The following is a 24,454-nucleotide window of genomic DNA, read 5'->3' as shown; positions in this document are numbered from 1 at the left end:
AATTTCTTTTCAATATTTCTATGTAAGTAGATTCAAACAATCAAATTTGATTGTGCAAATGATTAATAAAGTGAAAAAGAAAAAATTCAATACATAATTTTTCTTCAATCTTGCTTGTAAATGTTAAAGAATAAAACCATATATATATGAACTATTGTTTTTACGAATACATTTTCTGTATTCGAGTCATTGTACGAACATACCTTCTACGGAAGTTTGCATTGTTATATGTACAATATAACTAGGAATTGTATAAAAAAAGAATGAACGAGAAAAATTACGAACGATTTTATTGCAAATTATTATTGTTGAATTATAGAAATCTGCGGATATATTTTAATGAATAATTTAAAAATAAATTGTTCTGCATAATATGATTGAGAAAATAAGTGAAAAAAACTTTTTTATCGAACAATATATGTAAAAGAATTTTAAGCTGACACAAAGTTCCAACTTATTTACAAATTAATGAAAAGAAGCTGATTTAACTTTTTTATATTGAATTCTAGACGTCTTTACTGTGCTTACGTAACCAAGGATGTCTAACTGTAAATGTACGTGTAAATATATATAATTGATGATTGATGATATAAATAAACGATCAATAATACATAATATTTTGATATTAAAGAGTTCAATTAAAGCAAGTAAAGTGAATATATATGCAAAAAATCATTTTATATAAAACAAGAAATATTGTACAATGAGTCTTATTATTTATTAATGAAACTTTAGAAACAAGATATTAATTGAACTCATTAATGTACGAATAAAAAATACTATATGTGATAAAACTTTCTAATATATTTTAATTTAACAAAAGATTTTTATTGTATGCCAAAAACTATCTGGTAACAGAATCTGTTTGTGAATACTACATATTTTAATAACAAACGCAAAGTATCAAAACCATTTGATAGATAATAAAGGTTTTAATTTTTCTATACTTTGTTTTTCTTGGCTGCTGTTTACTGTAATGAATGGCTAAAAATTTTTTGCTGCATTATACAAAAAAATCATTTCTATAGGTCTGAGTCACGAAGAAACGAGTCAATCACGACTGAAAAATAATTAGTCGATAGCAAAAACAATAATATCATACTGTATATATGGCATGCCGTATATATTGACATATAGTATACAACCATCGAAAATTATAAATTATGTTGTTGATGTTTGTAAGCTTGAAATATAAGTGTAAACGCATTTAGTAACCATGTTTTATTTACTTTATTAATTCACCAATTACATAAAACTAGATGTAAGATTACTTCAACTATAATAAGAAGTCAATTTATTTTTTATAGAGTTAATTATATTCAATTCTGTTTAAAAATTAGAAATAAATATATCATTTTTAACAGTTCAACTTAATGTAAAATTTAATTTTTGGTTTGAGCTCTTTATTTGGTGAAACATTACGTATTAAATTTTTAATATTTACATGATGATTATAAAAATTAAAGGATGCAATGGAAATGAAAAATTGGTTATGTCAATAATATTGTATATAATGAAATTTCGTTTATAATATCCGCAATCTGAACAAGCTGAACACTTATGAAACATATTAACAATTAACAAAATTAAATTACATTCAATACATTCAGTTTAATAATTCTTGATTAGATAGCTCGTGAAGTACACAATATAAACAACACAGCATATCATTCAAATTTGATGTCGATCGAAAATAATTGTATATAAAATTTTTAGCTGCATTATCCTTTACTTAATTATGAAAAAGTAAAGAGAAAAATGTGATTAGAAATATACGTAATACAAGCATAAAAGAAACATTATGAGGGAGATCATAATAGAATACATTAATACCACATTTTCTTTGTTTATAACAACAAAATTATTTATTAGATAAATCTTAATATTATTGGTAATTCATGACTGTAACTTAATTAAAATAATATCGATGTTTATGTAGATCATATTTTTCCAATTTACGTCCTTTTTTATATTCATTATGATGTTACTTTTTCTATACCTTAGTTTCAACAGTTTGACCAATATTTCAACAGTAATGAATTGATGATGAACCATAAATAATATCATAACCCACTTAATTACTTCTATGTTTCAATTTCATTTTATATATATCACAGTGACAGACTTTGAACCAATTATAAATTATTAGTTTATATCAATTAAACGAAAAATATACAACAATTATGTACATTATAGCTGCTAAGCTTATAAATCTTGCACTTTCACAAGTATTTTAGTTACTATATACATGCGCAGACAAAACTCAAACATCAAATATTACCTTACTTTTAATTATTCAACTTAATGTAATAGAGACATTATCTAAGACTAATACCAGTAGTCTTGGTCTCTCACTGTGATATCAATTCTTTAGATCGTCTTTAATTCAGAGAATTTCATTGAAAACGTTTGAGCTCGGTATTGCCTTATTAAACAAAATTAACAATTCTATTTAATCTTTATTAAAATTGTTAAAGCTACATACAGCAGATCATACATAAAAATAACAAATACAATTCATATTTGTTTAGAAAGCGCTAAAAATGTTATAATGATTTAAAAAATTAATATAAGTGGATTTAGTAGAACATTTTGTCAATCGTAGGTATCATTTGGAAAAAAATAAAAAGTAAAATTATATTTGTAAAATATGTATTAATATGTGAAGTAAGAAAACATAATACTTCAGAGCCAAACCGTTTTCAATGAAACATTGATGTACTAGAAGAGTATATAGTTTCAAAATAAGCCTAACTTTCAGTCATAAGGATGCAAAGCAAGCGCTCGTCCTCTAAGGCCTCGCTGACCACCGACCCCGCCTTTTGGTATAACGTAACCACCGGCGTGTCTTGTTGCACCCTCTTCCTCTAAATTCCCATTACTTTCGAGGAGATCGCGCAATGGCCAACAAGCCAAATGTCGTGATTTGCCATGACGTGCCAGCACGTGATAGCCTTGTCTGTAATATTGAATCAAGTAAATCTTACATGTCTAATTGCAAGAATATCTTTGCATTCAACATGTTATTAAATAACTATACCTCGAAGAAATAAGCCCAACAAGTAATGCCCAGTGTGCTTTGTGCCCTCTTTTTAAACATGGAGCATGATTGAAATCTGCATCATATGGAACTAAAATCATAGCTCCATGTGCAAGTGTATGTGTTACGGCATCGGGACAGCTTTGCAAATCCATTAGTATTTCAGGCCTATGATCTGGTAAATGCTCTGCTGCTAGTGTGCTCATAAAATCTACACTGTAAACTTCTCCATGTTGAGTAAATCCACGAACTCTGGCTTCTGCAAGAAGTTGACTCACAGAAACTGGTTTTGTATATTCTTGCGATGCCATAGCAAGTGCAACTAAACCACATCTGTAACAGAAATGAAAAGGTTAATAAATATTTTAAATAGAAGGTATATATATGTATGTGTATAAGGATATAAAATCTTATACTTACTGGGGACCATCCTGGATGATTGGTTCCACCTGACAAAAGTATGTAACCTCAGCATCTTTAAGTTCATTTCTAGCTATAAATTTTTCTATTTCTGCTTCTGCAGAGGTGAGTGTAATCTTTGCCCATGATGGAAGACTATCACTATTGTTATAATTTGTTTCGTCGACGGATGGTGCTTCTGGTAAGCTAGGTGGTGGAGATGGAGCAGGCATCTTGTGTTTGTGAATATTGAACTTGTTTCTTTTTATAAATATTTTTCCAAAAATAAGTTGTCTTTAAAAATTTCAATAAGCAATCACTTGCTCTCTATTTGTTTCTATAAAAGTAGTCATGATATATTCACTAAATAATCTTGTTGATACTTTACCCTATAAATAAAATAATTTTTTATTAACCATAGTTGTTTTATGAAGTATAAAATTAGTAACAGTATACTTGAGAAAAATGTATGTGAATTTTAACAATTAATTTGTAATTGAGCGGATCTGTACGATTAGCATCATTATAGTAGTCTACAAAATTAGATGTTTATAAAGATAAATAATGAAAAATAAACTAGAAATCCGAACAATGCTCCATCCCTTATTGATATCGCAACATTTTCTTCTCGAGGTAACCTTCAGCTCTCCAGAGAAGGGTGGAGAGCGGGAACGAGAAAAAATCAATGGCTAAAGAAGTCCCGAAAAGCTATAGCAATAACGTTATGAGTCATGACACGAAATTATGAAACATGCGTGCGATGTTCAGACTTTACAGTGTTACGACAATACGTGAATGGGCGTTACTCTAATATCAATGTAATCAGTCGCGCATTCCGAATGCCGCAAGCTCACACAGACTTTTAAATATCCCGAATGTGACCCGGAGAAGGAGAATGCGAGGCAGTGAAAAAATAATTCCTTTCCGGTATTGAATACAAGCAATGCTGTCTGAAGGCTGTCAGCAACGAAAAGAAAAAGAACCTCGAAGACTTTTTAAGGAGAAAGGAAATGGATCAATGTGCGTTGGTACGCGTTTACCACTCATTCTTGAAAAGTCATAGCGAAAGAGAGTTGATATTTTGCTTTTAGAAATCGTATACGATGCTATAATCGATAAAGTTGAGCTAAGTTTAAAGATAGGCTTGCGTTAAAGCTACCACAATTGAACATATTTTATCGGTCAATCCTATCATTGTCTCTGACCTATACTCGACGAATTTGTAATTTACACTCTCATAACTAAACGACTGCAAACATTATTGATAAACACAAACTGACGAATACCTCCACTAGTCACGACGGGCTGCTTCCGTTTATAAATAACCCTATGTCGTCGACGAGCCTGATACAGCAGATCTTTTACATTTATTGACATTCACGCGAAAATTTCTTTGACCCAAAGTCCATGCTATTCACTGCACCTATCAACGATATTCTAATAGAAAATAGCACGAGATACAGGAATGACGCGGCATTTTCGATTATTTTGCAATACAAATTAAGCGATCAAAGTCACGGTTACGTTGTACAAAAGAAATGGTGCAGTATGACGCGAATAAATATGCAAAGCTTTGACAAGTTGAAACATTTGAAACTGTTATTCGATTATATAAACCAACCATTGGCAAAACAATATATGTCACACTTAAGCTTGATGAAATTTACAAACTGCACTTTTTAAGACCGGCGGTTATCTAAGTCATCACGTCGGTGTCATTATATAATTTTGTTGGCCTCTATACCGACGACGATTAGAACGCAAATCCAGTAACTGACAGACGACTACTGAGTGCCGAGTAAGGACAGACCGACAGAGCGTACATTTGGGTGTTTACAGCACGATTCTTACACATTTAAAGTGACATCAATCTGATCCGAGATAAAATACTATGTGCACTGTGGAGCCATCTGTACACCAATTAAGGATTGAAAAGTAAAGGCGCATATTTTGAAATAAAGGAATCAATTTCTATTCATCGAAATATAATACACGTATTTTTAATTGTTTTAAAAATTAAACAGATAGTCAAAATTACATTTTAATTATTTTCTAATAATTTAATATTGGGTTATTGGGTTATTGTAGATCTATATTTTATGTAATGCTCGGTTCCTTTGCATTCACAGACTTTCTCAGATGTTAAGAAAATGACCTTGATAATTTGACAGTATTCGTTCGATATCTATTGTTCAATAATCCGATGTCTCCTTAGCGCTGTATATTCATGATTAATTGAAATTTATTTCAAAATATACGACTTATCGGTTATCAATTCCTAATTCTCTAGAATTCTTATTTAGATAATTGGTGGACAGGTGGCTCCACAGTGCACACTAGCGTGTGTCGTATAATTCGGATCAGAATTGATGAGGTCCAAAAAGTTAGCACCCAGAATCCTTTTTTTTAAGCTAATCGATAAACTAATTATACCGTTAGATATTTCGTCAGGATAGCAACAACTTTTCTCTTTGTCGTTTGTTGGTTCATACACTGGAAATCCTTAAAATTAATAAAATAAGTCTTAGGTGCTGACCTTAGCACCCAAACCAAAGTTGCGGTCAAACCTAGAAAATATTAAGTAAAAAAATTCGTAAGTAAACCGATCGTTAGTTCGTCTTACGAACTAACAGCACTCATAATAAAATCATGACTAATTTGATTATTTAAGCAACTAAAAATAAAAAACTGTTTCGAATATTGGCTCACGTTCAAACGCCAAAGCGCGGTACGCATGCTTCCTGAAATATCCCCGCCGGTACCCGAACCCCCGCTCTTATTTTTTACTACACCTGTTTGATTTTAATACATCAGATCAAATCAAACTTTATAGTAACATTAATAACTAGTACCTATTGTAATATTTAGCAAAGTGCACTTTTAGTATGAATTTATCACAATAGCTACTTTTTTAGGTTAAAAAAGTGTTCAAACGAAAACCGGTGTGCTCGTGTGCTATTTAGTTACCAGTGCCACTGTTGAACAATTCCTTACGTACTTGAGTAATTAATACGCGAAGCGTAACTTTTTTAAATTCCATTTACCCATTGATTGGACAATAGGTACTAGTTACTAATGTTTACTAATGTTACTATAAAGTTTGATTTGATCTGATGTATTAAAATCAAACAGGTGTAGTAAAAAATAAGAACGGGGGTTCGGGTACCGGCGGGGATAATTTAGGAAGCATGCGTACCGCGCTTTGGCGTTTGAACGTGAGCCAATATTCGAAACAGTTTTTTATTTTTAGTTGCTTAAATAATCAAATTAGTCATGATTTTATTATGAGTGCTGTTAGTTCGTAAGACGAACTAACGATCGGTTTACTTACCAATTTTTTTACTTAATATTTTCTAGGTTTGACCGCAACTTTGGTTTGGGTGCTAAGGCCAGCACTCAAGACTTATTTTATTAATTTTAAGGATTTCCAGTGGACGAACCAACAAACGACAAAGAGAAAAGTTGTTGCTATCCTGACGAAATATCTAACGGTATAATTAGTTTATCGATTAGCTTAAAAAAAACGATTCTGGGTGCTAACTTTTTGGACCTGAATTGATGTCGATATAAAAATGTGTTAGAATTGTTCTGTGTGTTGTAAACACCGTAATAATGTACCGCACACGTATTCTGTCGTGTAACAATTGAATCAATCAATACATTGTTTTGCCCTCTCTCCTCTTGCGTTTTTTTTTGTTTAATGGATTAACAGATAACACATGAATGTTTTTAGATTATTGGAAATGACGAGTATATACCTTAGTGTTCGAGAATAGAAACTACTCACAGACGTCCAATTTCTTTCAACCTAAATATTTGCAGATATGATACTCTGCGGTAGTAATAAGGATGTCTGCTAGGCATGATCACGGAATTTTGTGAATTCTAGTACATATTTTAATTTAATGAAGGAATTATTGGCTCAACATGGGTTACATTGCCATGCTATAGTACATAATGATATATAGCGCACAAGGATGTGGCGCCATCTGCATTCTTGCGAATTTCACAGTGGAAAATTTTTCTCGGGGACCCTATAAATTATGCATTATGTTAAATAGGGTAATTTCTAAGGGCCCTGAGAAAAATTTCTCCAATGGTAACTCTAATTCCAGTACACGAAATTTCGTCAATTTGTGTAAATAAAATTTAATGACCAACTTCCATGTGTACCTATTTATCAGAGTTTAACTATGCAGATTAAATAAAAACTTATTAAAACAATCATTTAATGGCAATCCATTTGATGAAAAAGGGTTTTCTTTCCCTTGAATGACATTTTTCGATCTACCTAAATATTGACGATAATTTTAGCTAGTTTAATTTTGTTTTTCTGTCATATCCTTAATCCTTGATCAAATTCTTTTAAAGATGTACTGTCATGTGGTGCCCTCTATATCTGTATGTTTGATACCGTCTTAAAAACCAGTTTCAAAATTAAGGGTAAAACTTGATATTGTGCATAACAATATGACATATCATGTTTAGTATTCGCTACCAGAAAAAATTTTTTATTGAGCATCGAAAATTTGTCACTTACTCTGAAACTAAGTTAATTAACGAATCTTTCAACAAGTTGATAAAATAACGCATATTTTTCAGCTATCTGCAATTTTAATATTGCATGTAACACTTCACGTTAAGGAATTTCGAGCATTTTTCGTACGTATGTGCACCTGTTAGTTGAAGCAATCGCAAATCGCAATAGTTGCGTTCCAAACGTGCCAGACAAAGACGGAGAGATACGATGTATTTGCGATTGTAGTGTAGGAGCTGCATGTGCTGCACAAGGACGTGCGGCAGAGCACATAAAGAGAAAGAGAGAAACACGGCTAAAAAGAGTAAAACAAAAACAGAAAAAGTATTAGCGCACATTGGCATTTTCCGTTTGCCTTCCGCGTGTACATTTGATTGTAACATTGGCGAAGGGAATGGATTTGTTAGAAAGAATTGCCATTATCGTATTTTCAAGTTTGAACTCGGTTAACGGTTCCTTTTTTAAATAAAAGTTATCTCTGCTTATAGATGTACGCGAAGCGAAAGAGGGAGAGACGGAATAGTCGCGGAGAGCAGTGCGAGAGAGCGCAACAAGCAAGAACTCGAACGTCGCGCAAGTGCGCGTGTGCGTATGCGAGAAAGAGAGAGAGAGAGAGACGCACACGTTCAAAGCGATGGCATTGCACGGATGCACACATACTGGCGACAGTGGACGTTAGCCAATGGCTGCCGCCAGTGCGAACGAACGCCGCCGCCTGAGTAGTAACGAGTGCCTGCGTTTTTCGTTTGATTCCGCTGTTGCTGCTACTGTTGGCCTGGCTAGTCGTTGATTTTATTGCTGTTTCAAAAAGTTGAGCGTCGTCGCGGCAACAGTCGAACGTTACACAGTGTACCAACTGGAATATCGCGAAAACGAGAGACTCCGATCTGTCGTGGTACAGGAGCAGTGCCTTTAAGAGAAAGAGACGGGAAAGAGAGGGACGATAATAATCCTCTCTTGGCGCACAGATTCCTATAGCCTCTCTTTTACGACTAGCATAACTCGAGCGTTCTCGCGCAGACAAGTGTTTGCAGTGTGTAGCTGAAGCACAACACGGTGAATAGAGAGAGAGAGAAGGACATAAAAGTGGTTTCGTGAAAGGCAAGCGAGAAGACGACACGGTGAGAAAGAGAAAATGCCGAAGCGCCAGAGAATAGACAGCGAGGTGCGTCCGAGACTACGGTAAAAATAAGCCACGCATGAGCCACACACAGGCTCGCAAGACCAAAGCCGATATATCGCGCATCCGGCAGTCAATCTACTCAGAGAACACACCGAGAAAAAAACAGGCCGCTCTCTAGAGCAGTCAGCGCAGGCACATTATATTCTACTACTTAGGTACCTAGTCTTCTTGCTTGTCGCAAGATCTCCGCCCGGTAAGGGTACGGGCATTGTCATTGTCGTCGAGGAACAACAAGCAGCGACCTGCAAGGCATCGTCTCAAGGCACTCCCAAACGTAGACAACTCGACTCAACTCTGCGACAGCGGAGAGGGAGGAGGCGCTGCCCGAATTCCGCCACCACCAAAGAGCTTCTTAACCTACACACCTCGTCCTGTCTCTTGCGCGCGTTCTCCAAACGTTATCGAGCACGCGACAATGGTATCTTATATGCACACTCCAACTTGCTGCCACTGACCCTTAAGCGCGCGTGCCTTTTCAGTTTGTTGATTGGTGATACTAACCACCTGGTGCTTGGTCTAATCTCTCTTTCAGCTATTCATGTTTGCCCTGCAATTATCAATCTTCCTCATCACTAAACACTCCTCATTGTATAAATGCTTTTCAATCGATATCTAGACTCTGCCTATTCCTTCTTTGTTACTTTACAATTAATGGCATATCTCGATGCTGTTACACACTACTGTAGTAGCTTGTTTTCATATTTCTATTGTTAAGCCCATTACATAAACCAGTAGTGCAGTGAATTCCTTGAGTTATTAGTGGAAAACTTTTTTCTACATCGCTTACTATTGAAATAGAATAGTTGAGATAGGATTATCATAAATCACATAACGATGCCCCAGAAAACTGAAAAATTTCAGAGTAATGAAATATCAATTATCTAATACAACTCTCTATATGTTTTACAGCACAACTTGTTTGTCATGGTTTTTAATCATTTTTATTTTTATCCTCTTAATAACCTGTTCTTGATCTTCACCTTTTTTTTTGTAAATGTGTGCAGTTGTTTGACGACAAATTAACATCCTTCTATAATTGGACTTACCTATATGCTAGCTTAAAAATGTTTTGCATTTGGCTTTGATAGACAATACTATTCATGCTATATAACATTATATAGGTTATATATATTAATAGTTCTATATGTATTTCAGGACCAAAATAGCAAGGAAAAAAATAAGAAGGGAAAAAATGGAGAAGCAGTTATGGATGAGGTGAGCATGAAGAAGACTTTCATTACACGAATTCACCATGATTGAGTATATCACAATTTGAAATTTGCAAAGCTAGTTCTTTAAATTTTCTATCTAAATCAATATCAGTCTCAGTGGGAAAGTAAATTTGGATAATATGTTGCTCTGTAATTTGCTGACATTATTATCCCACAGGGATTGATATTTTTCAAATGCATCATTTGCCAAGTTATAGGTATATACCCTTGTGAGACTATTGAGTCTTTACAAGTTGTTTTTACTTTTAATTGCCTCTATTTCAAGTTAATCATTCGTATATCCAATTAAACGCATATAAAATGCCGATTGCGACTAAGTTACGTAAGCGAACCGTCGTCACATTTGAAAAACATTGGCGAGTGATGTACTAGCAGAAAGTTTGATTAGAAAAAATAGAAGACGAACAACAATAATACCTAGCTTCTTTCGCGTGATGAGATAGCGGTCGTGCGTCCTGTTATGCAAATGATAATAAAGATTGTACAAAGTGAAATTGCGCGCGTGCAGAGTGTATTGATGATGCTGCAGTAAAACTGCATTTTGAGTGATAAATTGAATGGCTGGCCGCTCAAAATCAATAGCCGGGGAAAATTTGATCGGAAGACATTCTTGTCAATCGTTTAGAGACAAACTGAATTGTCCTTAGATCATGTCGATTCCGCGAGCGAGCGAGCTCTCGGTCTTCACTAAAAGTCGAGTAAGCCCCCCGAGGGAGTTTGTCCTCCGTTAGCGTCTATCGACACAGCAAGCAATCCGAGGTGGAGAGCAAGAAAAGGACGAGATCGGTGATTCGGCGACAGCGCGCGGAAAAAGCGCTTTCGGAGCATGTATCGCGAGCAGTGTCAACGGGAAAGCGTGGATAGAGGAAACAATCGAGGCCGACGCTGCTGTGAGGAAAAGTCGCGCGATCGATCGCGAGCTTTCGGTGCACGGCGGCGCGCTAATTAGGCGTCAGGCGCAGAGTGTTGCACAACGAGAAAAATGCGCGCGAAGCACGCAGAAGAGGAAAAGTCGCGCGCTCGCGCTGGCGCGTGGTAAGTTGGCTGTGGAGCAGTCGTTGAGGAATTTTGCGACAGATGGTGTCGCCGCTCGTCGCTCTTGGCTAGGCGCGCAGTCTTTCCGCACTGCTTCCCGACGCGAGAGACCGCTCCGCATAGGCGATTTGCCTCTGTACTCTATCGCGCGACAATGCCGATGCCCAACAACAAGAGCCTGCGGACTGCGCCGACGACTGCTCCTGGCCGTGCGACCCCGATCAAGCATGCCGATTCGCATCCGATTCGCATCCGATTTGCATCCGATTGGTTGCCCCTGTCCGGGTCGCGAGCGACGCGATCTTTCCTTCTTTCTTGTAGCCGGTTTCCGGGAACCTGCTTGAAAGCAGGAGAGCGGGTGTCGCGTGGCTCGCGATTCGTTAGCTCAGCCGTAGCTGCACGCAGAAAGCTGATCGGGTCTCCCCGTGATCTCGACGCGGTCGCATCGGTAGTCGACCCACTTGCCTATTTGCGCGCTGGTTGCCTCGATACGCGCGTCGATACGTCCATTTGGAATGCGCGACAGAGGTCGGCTGGCGCGACACCTGCCGCCTCGCTCGGCAGCTGGCGCGACAGAAGTGCTCCACCGGCGACGAGCCACCGACGACGCTGCTGTCGGCGGATAAATTTGGGAAAATTAGCTGGCCGGGGCGTTGTCGTTGATGTCGCGCGCGCGCGTGCAGAGCTTGGCCAGCGTCTTTGAGAAGAAGGCCCCTTTCCAGAAAGTCGGCCGCGAATCGAGCCGAGCAGCAAACGCAGTCGCACGCTCGCGTACGAAGATGTGGCTTATCCCCGACACCGACGGGAGGTCGACGGGAGGTTGGGCCCTCTCCGGTAGGCCCGTTTCCCCATGCCCGTCTGCTCATTGGCCGCAGAGAGCGCGCACCGATCCATCGACTGGCCGCGATTACTAACATCTTTGATACTTTGCCCAGGCGAACAAGGCGGCGAGCGGATCACCGAATTCGAACACGCCGCCGCCGCCGCCGGCGTTAATCAACAAAACCAAGTATCAAGCCGGTGGCCCGGTCATCAGGAAGGACAAGCGCCAGAGCAGCTCCAGATTCAACGTCTCGAAGAATCGCGAGTTGCAGAAGCTGCCGCTGCTGACTGGTGAGTTTGGCACGTGCCAGTCCGTCGGCGAGTGTTTGCGTTGCGCGCGCTCGCGGCACGCCCTGCCGCAGCGCCATCCCGAACCCCGGCGGACGCGGCGACGAGAGGAAAAGGCGCAGCCGGCGGGCCACGTGCGCGGCCGGGAGCAGGGCCGAGCGCCGCGCGTGCTTCGCTCCGGCTCGGCCGCCCCGGGCACGTCGTCGCGCCGGAGAGAGCTATCGATCGGCCCGAAGCGGCGAGCGGGGCGCAGGCGCGCCGCGCGGCACTCACGGCGGCGCGAGCGCGGCTCAGTCGCGACAGCCGCGAGCCGCCTCACGGGCCTTCCGCGACGACGAGAGCCCAGCCGAGCCCCGAGCCAAGCGGCCCCAGCGGCCCCAGCGGTCGAGCACTCGAGCATTCGAGCAGTGCTCCGGGCGCGAAGATGGTCCGCGTGAGCAGTGTGGCCCCGCCGGTCGGCGCCGGCATACCCAAGAGCCCGAGCTTCCACCAGGGCCTGGCGTTCGCCGCCGACGGCGGTGCCGACGGGACCGTGGACGGGACGCGCGCCAGCGGCAAGTTCTGCGTGGCCTCGGCCCTGCAGTACCAGCCGCTCCAGCCGCTGCTGCTCGGTAATCTCGCCCCCGTGGCCGGCCGGTCGAGCCAGCGCCGCGTCTGTTCCCGTTCCGCGCCGCGACTCGATATCGCGTCGCCAGGCTCTCCGCCGCGATTCGCTCGTCCGTCCGTCGACTGTGGCCAACTGAGAAACGCTCGCCGCAAACATTGAGCGATTCGCATTGTTCGCAGAGGTACCGGCGGAAGAGCGAGAGGAGCTGTTCATCCAGAAGCTCAGGCAATGCTGCGTTCTGTTCGACTTCGAGTCGGACCCGCTGTCGGATCTGCAATGGAAGGAGGTGAAGCGCTGCGCTCTGCTCGAGATGGTCGACTACGTCACGAAGAACAGGAACGTTATCAGCGAAGCCATCTACCCCGAGGCCGTTAACATGGTGAGAGAGGGAGACAGTTTGCGGAGACACATTGTCGTGTGTCCGTCGAGCCAATCAACTAAATCGATTAGTCAGCGAGCTTCATGGCACTTGATTAGGGCTGAGCGTGGCTTTGGTTTGGCCAGGCGTCGTTGGCGTCGTCCTTTCCAATGACAATGTAGCCTTCATTGCCCACGGATATTAATAAGATCGCCTTTTCGTTCTCTCGTTCTCTCATCCCTCAATCGCTGGCAATCGGCTTTTTCCTTTTGCTCTTGTAGTCCTATTGGAATTCTTCTCTGTATGACTTTGTCAAAGTACAGCAGGCTTTTAAATTAAGCCCCACCGTCTATCCTATCGATTATCAAGTCTATTGATTTTTTTCTCTCCTTCTTTGTTATTACGTAGCCGTTGCACTCTACGGACAAACGACTGTGCGCCAAATAATAAGATTAACGCCGTGAACTTCCAGTTAAAAGCACACTCGGCTTAACGTTCAAGTGTCATCGTCAACCTTTATAACCACTCGCCGCTCGTGGGACTTGCGCTTAAAATATATTTCCCGAATTTGTTTCAAAGTATGCCAAACTAAATATTTTCATATCGGTCTGATGAAAAAAAGCTACAAAGAAATCTCCAAATTATCACCTTCCAATTAACTGACTCACATAAATTTTAATCGCGATCACTGACAACTGTATTAATTACAATTCATCGGGATACGAGTACGAGTGCGCACAGAGTTCGATTAGTTCAATCGATTTTTGTGCACGATAAAAATAAAAGAGTAGTGGCACATATAAACGGGCTGATAAGAAATGTACGTGAATTTGAAGGCTCGATTGAGCTTCTTAAGCTTCTTCGATGCTATTCAAGTCTGCATAACCTCGGGCTGAAAAAAAGAAACCAATTTAACTCTCGAAAACTCGAGAGTAAATTAGCACGCTCGAAATCCGAAACTTGCAAAAGACACAATTCTGAGAACAAACTAGCAACGTCCGAAGGTTCTTGCTCACATGTGGCTGAGCGTAACGTGCGTAATGTGTAAACGCATTGCAGTTCGCAGTGAACTTGTTCCGGACCTTGCCACCGTCGTCGAATCCCAACGGCGCGGAGTTCGATCCAGAGGAGGATGAGCCGACGTTAGAGGTTGCATGGCCTCACCTGCAATTCGTTTACGAATTCTTTCTACGACTGCTCGAATCGCCAGACTTTCAGCCGGCCGTCGCCAAACGCTACATCGATCACAAATTCATCCTGCAACTTCTTGAGCTCTTTGACTCGGAGGATCCACGAGAACGTGATTTGTTGAAAACCACGTTACATAGAATTTACGGCAAGTTCCTTGGGCTCCGTGCTTACATACGCAAACAGATCAACAACGTTTTCTATCGGTTCATTTACGAGACTGAACATCACAATGGCATTGCCGAGCTACTTGAGATCCTTGGCAGGTGAGATCATGCGTAGTATTTTCTTTCTTCCTCCTTATCCTCCTCCTCCTCCTCCTCCTTCTCCTCCTTCAAGTTATTAATTTTTTTATGCATTGTACGATGCTTCAAATATAGCTGTAGGTTTAGCATGGAAAATAATTTAACGATTACATTCATGTCACAGGAGAAAATCTGCCGAGCATGCTTTCAATACTTTGTCTTTACGTTACTAGTCACTCGATAAAAAAATAAGCCATTAAGAAGTTTTTCTAATGCTTTCGGTAATCGCTAGGGAAATTATTTGAAATTACGAATAGCGCCTATTAGATTTTGTAAACAATTGATTAATAATCAAGGTCGAATTGGATTTTTTGCTTGCTAAAATGTTCGTTTTTGAGTAATGATGAATAATACAAGTATCGGTTTGCATGAAACAGCTTATTCGTGATCGTTCAGCAAACATTTTTTGATGAGAATTGGGGTGACGTATTTAAGCAATTAAAAAAAACAATTGTGAATTTGTCGTTTTCAGCATCATCAATGGCTTCGCACTGCCATTGAAGGAAGAGCACAAGACCTTCCTGCTGAAAGTGCTGTTGCCTTTGCACAAGGCCAAGTCTCTGTCGGTGTACCATCCCCAGTTAGCCTATTGCGTAGTTCAGTTTTTGGAAAAGGACGCCTCTTTGACCGAGCCCGTGATCAAGAACTTGCTAAAGTTCTGGCCGAAAACGCACTCGCCCAAGGAGGTGATGTTTCTCAACGAGCTTGAGGAGATACTCGACGTGATTGAGCCAGCTGAGTTTCAAAAAGTCATGGATCCACTCTTCAGACAACTTGCTAAGTGTGTCTCTTCGCCGCACTTCCAGGTCGGCCATCCGAACTTCTACTTCTTCAATTAAATTATACTTCTTAACTGGATGCTGTCATCAAGACCCTGCCTCGCGCACACGCGTGTTCGCTCATTCTTGCTTTCACTGGCTGTTTCAGGTTGCCGAGAGAGCCCTCTACTACTGGAATAATGAATACATAATGTCTCTCATCTCCGACAATTACTCGGTTATTTTACCTATCATGTATCCGGCGCTCTACAGGAATTCGCGAAACCATTGGAACAAGACGATACATGGTCTAATCTACAACGCACTTAAGCTCTTTATGGAAATGAATCAGAAGGTTTTTGACGAATGCTCCCAACAATATCAGCAAGTGAGTCTAGAGCACAATCGGATCATTGAGTCATTGATGTGCACTAATTATTTATTTGGATCTAGGATAAGTTGAAGGAGTGCAAGCTGCTGAAAGACAGAGACGAAGCGTGGAATAAAGTCGAAGCACTAGCTACAAGGCATCCATCTTACTCGTCAGTCAAGTCTGTAGTATCAAATAACAATAAAACCTTCATCACACAAAATAATGAGAACAACGCCCAACCTGAAGAAGATGAAGAAAGCGAACAGTTAATAGCCGACAAAATAGATGTGCAAGCCAACGAAGTAAGTCTTCAAAATGTAAGTGCGTGTATGGCGTGTGCTCATATTCTGATATGAGGAAAACAGAAAGCAGCTTATAGGCAATTTTAAGGCTTTATTGCTTGGATTACTTATCTCTTGTCAGACAGAATCATCAGTTACGACATTGAACGTGAAAATTATTTCATATTCTTTGTGTCTTGATAAACTGCTTATCTGTACGTGACAAAAGCTTATAACAATTTAATTCGTTTTCGATGCGTCTAACAGGTCAAGAAATCTTCGCAAGTTATCAAAGTTAAACAGCTGCTGAGAAGGAAAAGTGAACTGCCCCAAGATTCCTATACGATTCGTGCGCTCTCGGATCACAAACGAGCGGACGAATACCTTGTCACACCGCCCGATCCAAGCAACTGCTAGTCTCTGCCTTGCTCTCTTCCAGTTTATTTTTTAATGCGCAGCAACAAGGTCGAGAGTTAGTTTCTTTCCTTGCATTAATTAATACTGAAGTACGTGTGTATCAAGAGAGGGGGTCACTGTGAGAGAAAAGCAAAACACATACACAAACACACAAATCTCAAGAAAATGAGATTCGCGCGCGCATAACTAGTTATATAAATAAGAGGAACTAAGATTACGAGAACGGACAATACGTTGCCGAGTATAGTTGTAATATATATAAATACTTTTTTCAATTTTTTAAGTCGGCTGATGAGTTTACGAATTATTAAAACAATACAATATAAGGTTTATTAGAGGAGAAAAAAAATAAACGTCGCTCTACTATGTACTTTGTGGGTGGTGCGCGCGCATACAAGCGTGTATGCCCAACATTAAATGGGACATCAGTTTCATAATTACATGAGATTTTTTGTACAAAGAAGTAATGATAATTCTAACGGATGTGCTTCGCTTTAGCTAAAACGAAAAAAAAATTAAGAGAAGCTGCCGAAATGCTATATTTAATCCGCGAATTTTTAAAAAACATGACATGTATGTATATGACGGGAGGTTAATGAAGATAAACGCCAGTCGTTTCAATGGTACGTTCGTTGAATAGCATGAATTGCTTGTGTTTTCGTTGGAATAAAACACAATTTATAATCAACAAACGATGTAAACTATAGCGCAGTAAACATGTTAATTTAAATTAATATAAAGCAAAAAGTCTATTTCAAAATCACAAATTATTACTCGAGTCCAAGAACCAAGTAAATTGATACAGTAATTATGTTTCAAAGTTATTATTGATTCGAAGAAAGTGTGCTAATTGATATTTCTACGCGCTGCGTCTATCATATTTTTCACTTTGCATGATTTCAGCCTAAACGTTATGTCCGTTATGCCTCTTCGTGTGGACTAAAAAAGCTTATTGTCATTAGTGAGAAATTAGTTTCTCTTTTTAGCAACCGCTATTCCATTATCAACCAGAAAATAACTCAGTAAATCGCATTCGGACTTCTAGAATTCGATAATTTTGCTTGAGTGATGTTATGCTGAAGCAGGCTTGTTAAATTTACGTGTGATCGTAGTAAAGCTAATTTTAGAGAGAATGCGGAATGAACGCAAAAAAATTCATGTTGAAAACATTATAATTTTCGCACTGCTGGCAGGCTGTTATGTTGATATTGCTAATATACCTTGTTGAAAATGAGATCGTAATTATGTCTCGCGGAAAAACTTTTACATTAAAGCTGCAATTAAAGAAACTTAATTGAAAATTGATTTACTTATTAATACAAAATCCTATCAAAGAAACAAAATCCGTCTCTGCTAAAAGTTGATTATTTGTAGGAATATATTATAATAGCGTGTAATATTATGGATAAATGTTGATGTGAATAAAGACAAAAATTATTAAGGAAAGAGCTAACTTTATGGGCTTTTACCGTAGTATGTTGCAGTCTCGCTGTTTGGAGATGTCTGCTCATTTTCGCGGCACATTCAACGATGAATCTTCACGTCTGAATGATAATGATGTATGTTATTCTAAATAAAATCAAAACATAATCAAAGATTAATAAAAAAAGCAATGTATATGAAGATTCTTCGTCATATATCTGAGTTCGATTAATCGTTGATCGATTCTAAACGTTTGTAGTAACGAGAGCTTTACAAATTGTCGTACCATAATTAAATTGTATGTTGTACTATGTTTTGATATATATACGCTGAAAAATTACAGTAAAACAATACTTGAGAAAAGTAGTTTTGCGAGAGAAAGAAACAGCTAAGTTAATTGGTCTCCAATGTATGCCGCGATGTTGTTGTGCAACTTGTCGGAATTTCTTTAGGATGCGTAGAGCATGCCTCTCTTTCTCTATACATCTCTTTGGTTTTAAATGATAGGTAAAATAAGTCTCATAGGAAAGTACAAAGTTTTTTGCACTTATTTGAGAAATGACACGTGTTCTTCCACTTTTTCTATCATTTGTATCATTTACTATAACAGCTGTAAATTCCTATGATTCTTTTTTGCCAGAGAGACTATATTCCTCGTACTCTGCCAAATGAAATGATAAAGAAACACTTATCGAACGATCAAAGATCGGTGTTTATTTATGCAATTGTAAATACTGTACAAAAGTAAAAACTTCGTGGACCGATATGTATATTTCTCATTTTTGGCAATTTGCAATATGTATAGTCTTAATTTTATTCTATTTTTTCTCGGATCTTGCAAAAAATTTTAGAGTTACTATCTAGAGCATGATTCTCATACTCCCTCATCAAAAAATGAACTGATGTAAGAAACAGCCAGAGAAATCTTCTTTCTTATCACATTGGTATCCTTTTTTATAATTGAACTGTACATGTAACCTCATATGTTAAAAGAAAAAAGAAACAGAATAAGAGAATAATCTTGTGGTCTAGACTTCGAAAATCATTTTTTTCTCCAACCCAGTAGCATTAATTGCCTTTTATTTATTTAGTTAAGTTATTTGTGCGTGTGCATGTGCGTGTGCGTGTGTGTGTGCGTGCATGTGTGTTTACATGTACATTTGAAGAGAGCCTAAAGTGAATGGATCGTTAAACACTCATTAATCTATAGGCCAATCAATAGGTATATTATTAAAATTATAAGAAATCGAATTGCGCATTTATGTTAACGATATTACGTAGTTTAACCCGGCACTTTTTTCTACAAAAAAATCGGTGTATAACCATTTTTTTATTAACAATAGCAATAGTAAAAACGGCACTTTCGGTTTTTCGTTTACAACGTAAAAAGTATTAGAGTGATCGTAATAATACTAGAGGAACAATTGTAGAGAAATAAAAGGCGTCCAAAATGAGATGTTGCTGGACCGGATCCAATAATTGGAAACGGAGAAAACATGGAAAAACGTGAACATTTTTAAAAAATGTGTATCTCCGTCATTTTACTAGATCAAGAGCTGAAATTTATTAAAATAGTGTTGTATACTTAGTTTAAACTCGTCAAAAATGGATGCTGTGCGATAAATAGTTTTTGCGCAATCGCAATTTTTTGTAAAATTGACCTATGCTTGAGTAATTGTTATTTCAATTCTGAAAATGGCTATCAAAAATACAAAATTAATGCTACATCACTGTATTTTCAATTTGTATTTCAAGTTTTTATAATATGTTGTTATATACCGATTTTTTAGTAGAAAAATGTGCCGGGTTAAACTACGCAATATCTTCAGCATGATAGCGCAATCAGATTTCATATAGTTTTAATGTTAAATTTTACTACTGCTTAGAGCTAGGTTGCTTGGTCTATTTAGGCGATAAATATTTATAAAGAAACCAATCAGCAAGTATTTTAGCGACTTTAATTTGTTACAATGAAATACAAATATAAAATTGCTCACTTTCTTTTTACGCTGTATGAAGAAGAATTTAATAAGTGCGATAAATAGAAATTGATGTTTATATTTCGGAAAAAGTTGAATATTTGTGGATAATAAATATTCACCTTTCTTCATCTTACAAGTGTAATTTTTCATTAGCTATCATTCTTCTTTTAGTAATTTTCTTATCTGCGTAATATTATACTATAACTGAATGAGCTCTTGTGAAAACAGAATATACACACAAAAACAGCCATTTCTGTTTGTAATTTGCTGGAAACACAGTTTTCTTATAGTAAATAACGAAATACTACAGATGAAAGTAGAATTTTTCTGCATGCAATTTTAGATAAACTTAAAATTCCCTGTATATACCCTGCTATAAATTGCTCATATTTTGTAACATAGAACTATTTCGACTGAAATTTACATATTTTGTAAACAACAAGAATCATTTGTTTTTTTATTGATGAAAAATAAATTTCATGAGAAATTTCTTTTCAAAGTTTTACGACCTTTGTGCATTAATATAAAAGCATCAGTGATTGAAGAAACTTTAGTTTGTATTGCAAATATAAAGAATATCTAATGGTAAATACTCGAATATTAATTCAATCCTTGAGGCATATTATTTCACGTTTGACAAACTTAGGCTAAAGCAACCACTTGCAAGGAAGCAATTACAAGGTGGGAGGAACGTACTGGAAAAAAGGCTAGTGAAGAAAAAGAAATTATACTAAGCTTTCAATGGCCACCTATACAAAAAATGGATAATAGCTTGTCATCTTTAATGAAAGTCGAGTTAATTAATAAACAAATTTATTGTCTTTTAAATAATTTTTAAAAGAATAAGTTAAGGTATTAAAATGATCTATTTATTTAGAAAATTATTGCTGTCAACAAATATGATTGAAAAAGTCATTGGGATAAATTCATTGAAACATTTAAAAATTTTATCACTGAGTCGTAACTACATTAAATCATTTTCTGGCTTGGAAGCAATTGGTGATCATTTAGAGGAGTTATGGATTTCTTACAATTTAATTGAAAAAATAAAAGGTGTCGCTGCATTAAAAGCCCTCAAGATATTATATATGTCGAATAACATGGTGAAGGATTGGGCGGAATTCAATAGATTACAAGAGATACCTAAACTTGAAGACTTGCTCTTTGTTGGCAATCCTTTGTGTGAAAATATGGATCCAGAAGTTTATCGAGCTCAAGTTATAAAAAAATTGCCAAATTTACAAAAACTAGATTCAGTTCCTGTTGTGTATGTTTTAGTGATCAAACATCTGACGTAGTGTTCAATCTACTACATCAAATTTTCATTTCTAGATCCATTGCCGAAGATGAAGACAATGAAGATTAACTTTATATACACAAATTAAAAGTGAAAAATTAGTTTGAAAAATATTTTGAAAACTTTGGGAAAACATGTAACAATATTTGTATATATACAATTAATAATTTTCAACTCTCATATCATTAATTCCAAGCTCTTCATTTTGCTCAAAACTCCTATTATATTTAGTAATAGTTAATCCAGCATCTGTTCCAATATCACTTAGGGTTTGTACATAGCTATTTCCAGCAGGGTCATCAAGAATTAAAGTAACTTTTTTAGTTCCTTGCAAAACTTGATCAAGTTGAGTTATAAAATTTTTAATTCTAGATTGAATTTCTGGATCAGTGCTGTCGCCAGTTAAAGCTGTTGATGTAGATAATTGATCTTTTACAGCAGTGATAATTCCTTCAACAGTGGTAAAACGGCCTCCTAATGTAGTTGATCCTACTTCCAATTCCAATTCAGGTATTTTCATATAACAAGTCTCAGATTTAAGTAAATCTCGAACAAAATCTTCCTTGCCATTTATCTTTACTTCTATTCTCACTCCTTCTGGCTCAATACCACTACCACTTTTTACCTCATTTGTTTTATGTCCACAAATTTCACAGGCAGTTGCCATAATTACAACCTCTTTAAAATAGGGGATATCTACAAATTAATAATGTAATTTTAGATATGGTATGCTGCAAAAGAAATTTAATGAAATTCATATTAAAATAATTAGGTATACTTGTCATTTTCATATTTGTCTCACAGGGATTGTTACATTCTGGACAATTTGTTGGAAAAGTCAAAACTTCCCCTTCAATATCTTCTAAAGTGTATTCATTTTCTTTAATTGGTTGAAGCAGCTTATCTTCGTTCTCTACATAGATACCTAAAATATGATTTTGATCGTTCGTTCTTTTAAAATAGTGAATTTCACAGTCATTGTCTTTCTGTGGTGCCTTTGGATTTTGTACAAATGTATTGCCAGAAATATCTTCAAAAATCATTGTGTATGGTTCTTTGATGCTATATAGATCTTTCAGTTTACTAATAAATTGATCAATTTGTTGTGCAGCTTCAGGATTTTTTTCTCTACGATGATCTTGATCTTGTTCCAATCCTGTAATAGTTCTATCAATAATGCCTTCCACAGTAGTCACCTCTTGAATATAAGATAGGAATATAAGATTCTAGACACTTTCAAATTAATGTATTATTTTACTCAATTATGTCAAATAATATTATAGTTACCTCCTTTCTGTGATTGAGATAGAATTTCGAAATCCAAGTGAGGTATACATACACTCGTATAATCTGATTTGATAACTTGTCTATTCAAATCTGATTCTGTCCTAATTTTGAGAAATATCTTTACACCCTTTTCTTCAATTTTTCCTGCATTTTGTATTTCATTATTTTGAAAACCACAATGTTCACATTCAAAAGACATGATTACAACATCTTTGTAAAAAGGAATTTTCGTAAGAAACAATCGTGTTTCTCCCTGAAAGAATATCCAATATTACATTGTAATAAATGTTAAACTTGTTATTCTTAATATCAATCATAAGCGTACATTTTTTCCACAATTCACACACAAACTTTCGATGACAGTTGCTTCGGGCTCTAGATCATCAGCTTTTAAATCTCGAAAAAGTGGTTTACTAGTTGCAGTAATAGAATTTTTACCTGCTGTCATTATATGACTTTTAGGTTATATTGTATGAAGAAAACAATTCTTGAAAATCTGAAATATGAATCTGAGATCTTTTCAAAATTATAGCACAGCTAAATTTTCGCCCTAATTTGATTTGCCGCAACTTTATATTAATCGTGTATTATGTAGTAGAACAGGATAAATAAAGTTATGTTGACACAGCAGCCTACAGGTACAGAGTACAGTTTAATCACGATCATGAAGTATTGAAGTTTGAAGTACTAGATTAAAGAAACAAACTCAAACGAGAGGCGGAGCGATACAATATGACTGGTTATAGCGCTCGATGCGGCGACTATCGGTAGCACTATAGCACTGCTTAGACAGAGACAAACTTATGCGAGTATGGGTAATTCCATGTCAAGCTTTGAAACATTTTATGGAAACTTTGCATAAACTTTTCAGAAACATTGCAAAGACTATTTCGTGAAAAATTTTTGGTATGTCGATAAAAATGTTTTGCGAAACATTAGCGTAAACCATCAGAAACGTATTTCTGCAATATTGTATACCAATATTCCATATACATTGTCGCAGTATTCCTACAAACCATTCCCCGAAATATTGTTAAAATAATTTTTGGAAAAAAATGCATGAATATTTCAGAAATTTATTATAAAATTTTCGTTGAAATATTTCAATTGTTTACAGAAACATTCCGCAAAACATCGGCAAAACATAGCAGAAATGATTCGTGCAACATTACGGTTCAATGCTTAAGACAAATTGCATTAACTATTTGCATAACTTCTTCCAAAACCTTTTCCAAACGTTACTGTAAACGCTCCACTGAAATACGTTAACTTTTCGTGAACGTTTCAAGAAAATATGTCGTTGATAAAAAAGAATGAAATAAAATTGTGAGGATATTGAGAGATGAGACGTACGTTTTATGTTCAAAAAAAGAAGTTTTATTTAAATTTTAGACAAAGATAATAATATTTAAAGCAAGACAAAAGTGACTCGACTCTGTGGCTGACTAAAACACTTGGTGCGCGCAACACACTACACGCGACGCACATTCACAAAGTAAATTCACTAGAGTATCGAACAGCACTTCCACACTCCTAGTGAATCGCAAACGAATAAAACCGTGCTACACATTGCACTCACATATTGCAACTGAACTCGACATTAAGAATGAAAGCTAGACTAAAGGAGGGCATGTCTATCCCCG

General features: G+C 37.2%; 3 protein-coding genes across 8 annotated transcripts; 1 reads left to right on the top strand and 2 right to left on the bottom strand.

The window, feature by feature from the left end:
* Positions 1-25: 25 nt before the first annotated feature.
* On the bottom strand, positions 26-5,258 carry LOC131669203 (actin maturation protease). Of its 2 annotated transcripts, none has more exons than XM_058943928.1 (4): positions 5,061-5,258; positions 3,461-3,828; positions 3,041-3,373; positions 26-2,959 (listed from the first exon to the last, which is right to left on the bottom strand). In XM_058943928.1, exons 2-4 carry the CDS (start codon positions 3,670-3,672, stop codon positions 2,758-2,760), a joined length of 747 nt encoding a protein of 248 aa, XP_058799911.1. In that variant the 5' UTR covers positions 3,673-3,828; positions 5,061-5,258; the 3' UTR covers positions 26-2,757. The 2 variants fall into 2 exon arrangements, with proteins under 2 accessions (XP_058799911.1, XP_058799912.1); XM_058943929.1 differs by lacking the exon at positions 5,061-5,258 and adding an exon at positions 4,726-5,050.
* A 3,403-nt stretch (positions 5,259-8,661) lies between these two features.
* LOC131669201 (serine/threonine-protein phosphatase 2A 56 kDa regulatory subunit gamma isoform) lies at positions 8,662-21,677 on the top strand. Of its 5 annotated transcripts, XM_058943922.1 has the most exons (10): positions 8,662-9,141; positions 10,315-10,374; positions 12,362-12,539; positions 13,323-13,522; positions 14,561-14,955; positions 15,467-15,800; positions 15,922-16,140; positions 16,206-16,427; positions 20,874-21,022; positions 21,105-21,677. In XM_058943922.1, exons 1-10 carry the CDS (start codon positions 9,112-9,114, stop codon positions 21,523-21,525), a joined length of 2,208 nt encoding a protein of 735 aa, XP_058799905.1. In that variant the 5' UTR covers positions 8,662-9,111; the 3' UTR covers positions 21,526-21,677. The 5 variants fall into 5 exon arrangements, with proteins under 5 accessions (XP_058799905.1, XP_058799909.1, XP_058799907.1 ...); XM_058943926.1 differs by having other exon boundaries at positions 8,662-9,577; positions 12,437-12,539; positions 16,206-16,442; positions 16,674-21,230; XM_058943924.1 differs by having other exon boundaries at positions 8,662-9,577; positions 16,674-21,230.
* On the bottom strand, positions 21,548-23,489 carry LOC131669202 (zinc finger protein ZPR1). The gene is made up of 4 exons (XM_058943927.1): positions 23,137-23,489; positions 22,812-23,064; positions 22,303-22,722; positions 21,548-22,220 (listed from the first exon to the last, which is right to left on the bottom strand). Exons 1-4 carry the CDS (start codon positions 23,257-23,259, stop codon positions 21,685-21,687), a joined length of 1,332 nt encoding a protein of 443 aa, XP_058799910.1. The 5' UTR covers positions 23,260-23,489; the 3' UTR covers positions 21,548-21,684.
* Between the last annotated feature and the right edge of the window lie 965 nt (positions 23,490-24,454).

The sequence above is a fragment of the Phymastichus coffea genome, unplaced genomic scaffold (genome assembly GCF_024137745.1).
Source record: "Phymastichus coffea isolate CEN01 unplaced genomic scaffold, Cenicafe_Pcof_1.1 PCOF00087, whole genome shotgun sequence".
NCBI classification, from domain to species: Eukaryota; Metazoa; Arthropoda; class Insecta; order Hymenoptera; family Eulophidae; genus Phymastichus; species Phymastichus coffea.
The sequence above is the reverse complement of the archived record's forward strand: the minus strand, read 5'-3'. Positions and strand labels throughout refer to the sequence as shown.

Excerpts from the sequence above, each read along its gene's own strand:
- LOC131669203 (XM_058943928.1), bottom strand. The coding sequence starts at position 3,672 with ATGCCTGCTCCATCTCCACCACCTAGCTTACCAGAAGCACCATCCGTC. Across the intron at positions 3,374-3,460 it reads ATCATCCAGGATGGTCCCCA|ATGTGGTTTAGTTGCACTTG; the intron begins GTAAGTATAAGA and ends TTTCTGTTACAG. Across the intron at positions 2,960-3,040 it reads GTTGGGCTTATTTCTTCGAG|ACAAGGCTATCACGTGCTGG; the intron begins GTATAGTTATTT and ends TCAATATTACAG.
- LOC131669201 (XM_058943922.1), top strand. The coding sequence starts at position 9,112 with ATGCCGAAGCGCCAGAGAATAGACAGCGAG. Across the intron at positions 12,540-13,322 it reads GAAGCTGCCGCTGCTGACTG|AGGTACCGGCGGAAGAGCGA; the intron begins GTGAGTTTGGCA and ends CATTGTTCGCAG. Across the intron at positions 21,023-21,104 it reads TCATCTTTAATGAAAGTCGA|AAAATTATTGCTGTCAACAA; the intron begins GTTAATTAATAA and ends CTATTTATTTAG.
- LOC131669202 (XM_058943927.1), bottom strand. The coding sequence starts at position 23,259 with ATGACAGCAGGTAAAAATTCTATTACTGCAACTAGTAAACCACTTTTT. Across the intron at positions 23,065-23,136 it reads GTGTGAATTGTGGAAAAAAT|GGAGAAACACGATTGTTTCT; the intron begins GTACGCTTATGA and ends ATATTCTTTCAG. Across the intron at positions 22,723-22,811 it reads ATCTCAATCACAGAAAGGAG|AGGTGACTACTGTGGAAGGC; the intron begins GTAACTATAATA and ends CTTATATTCAAG.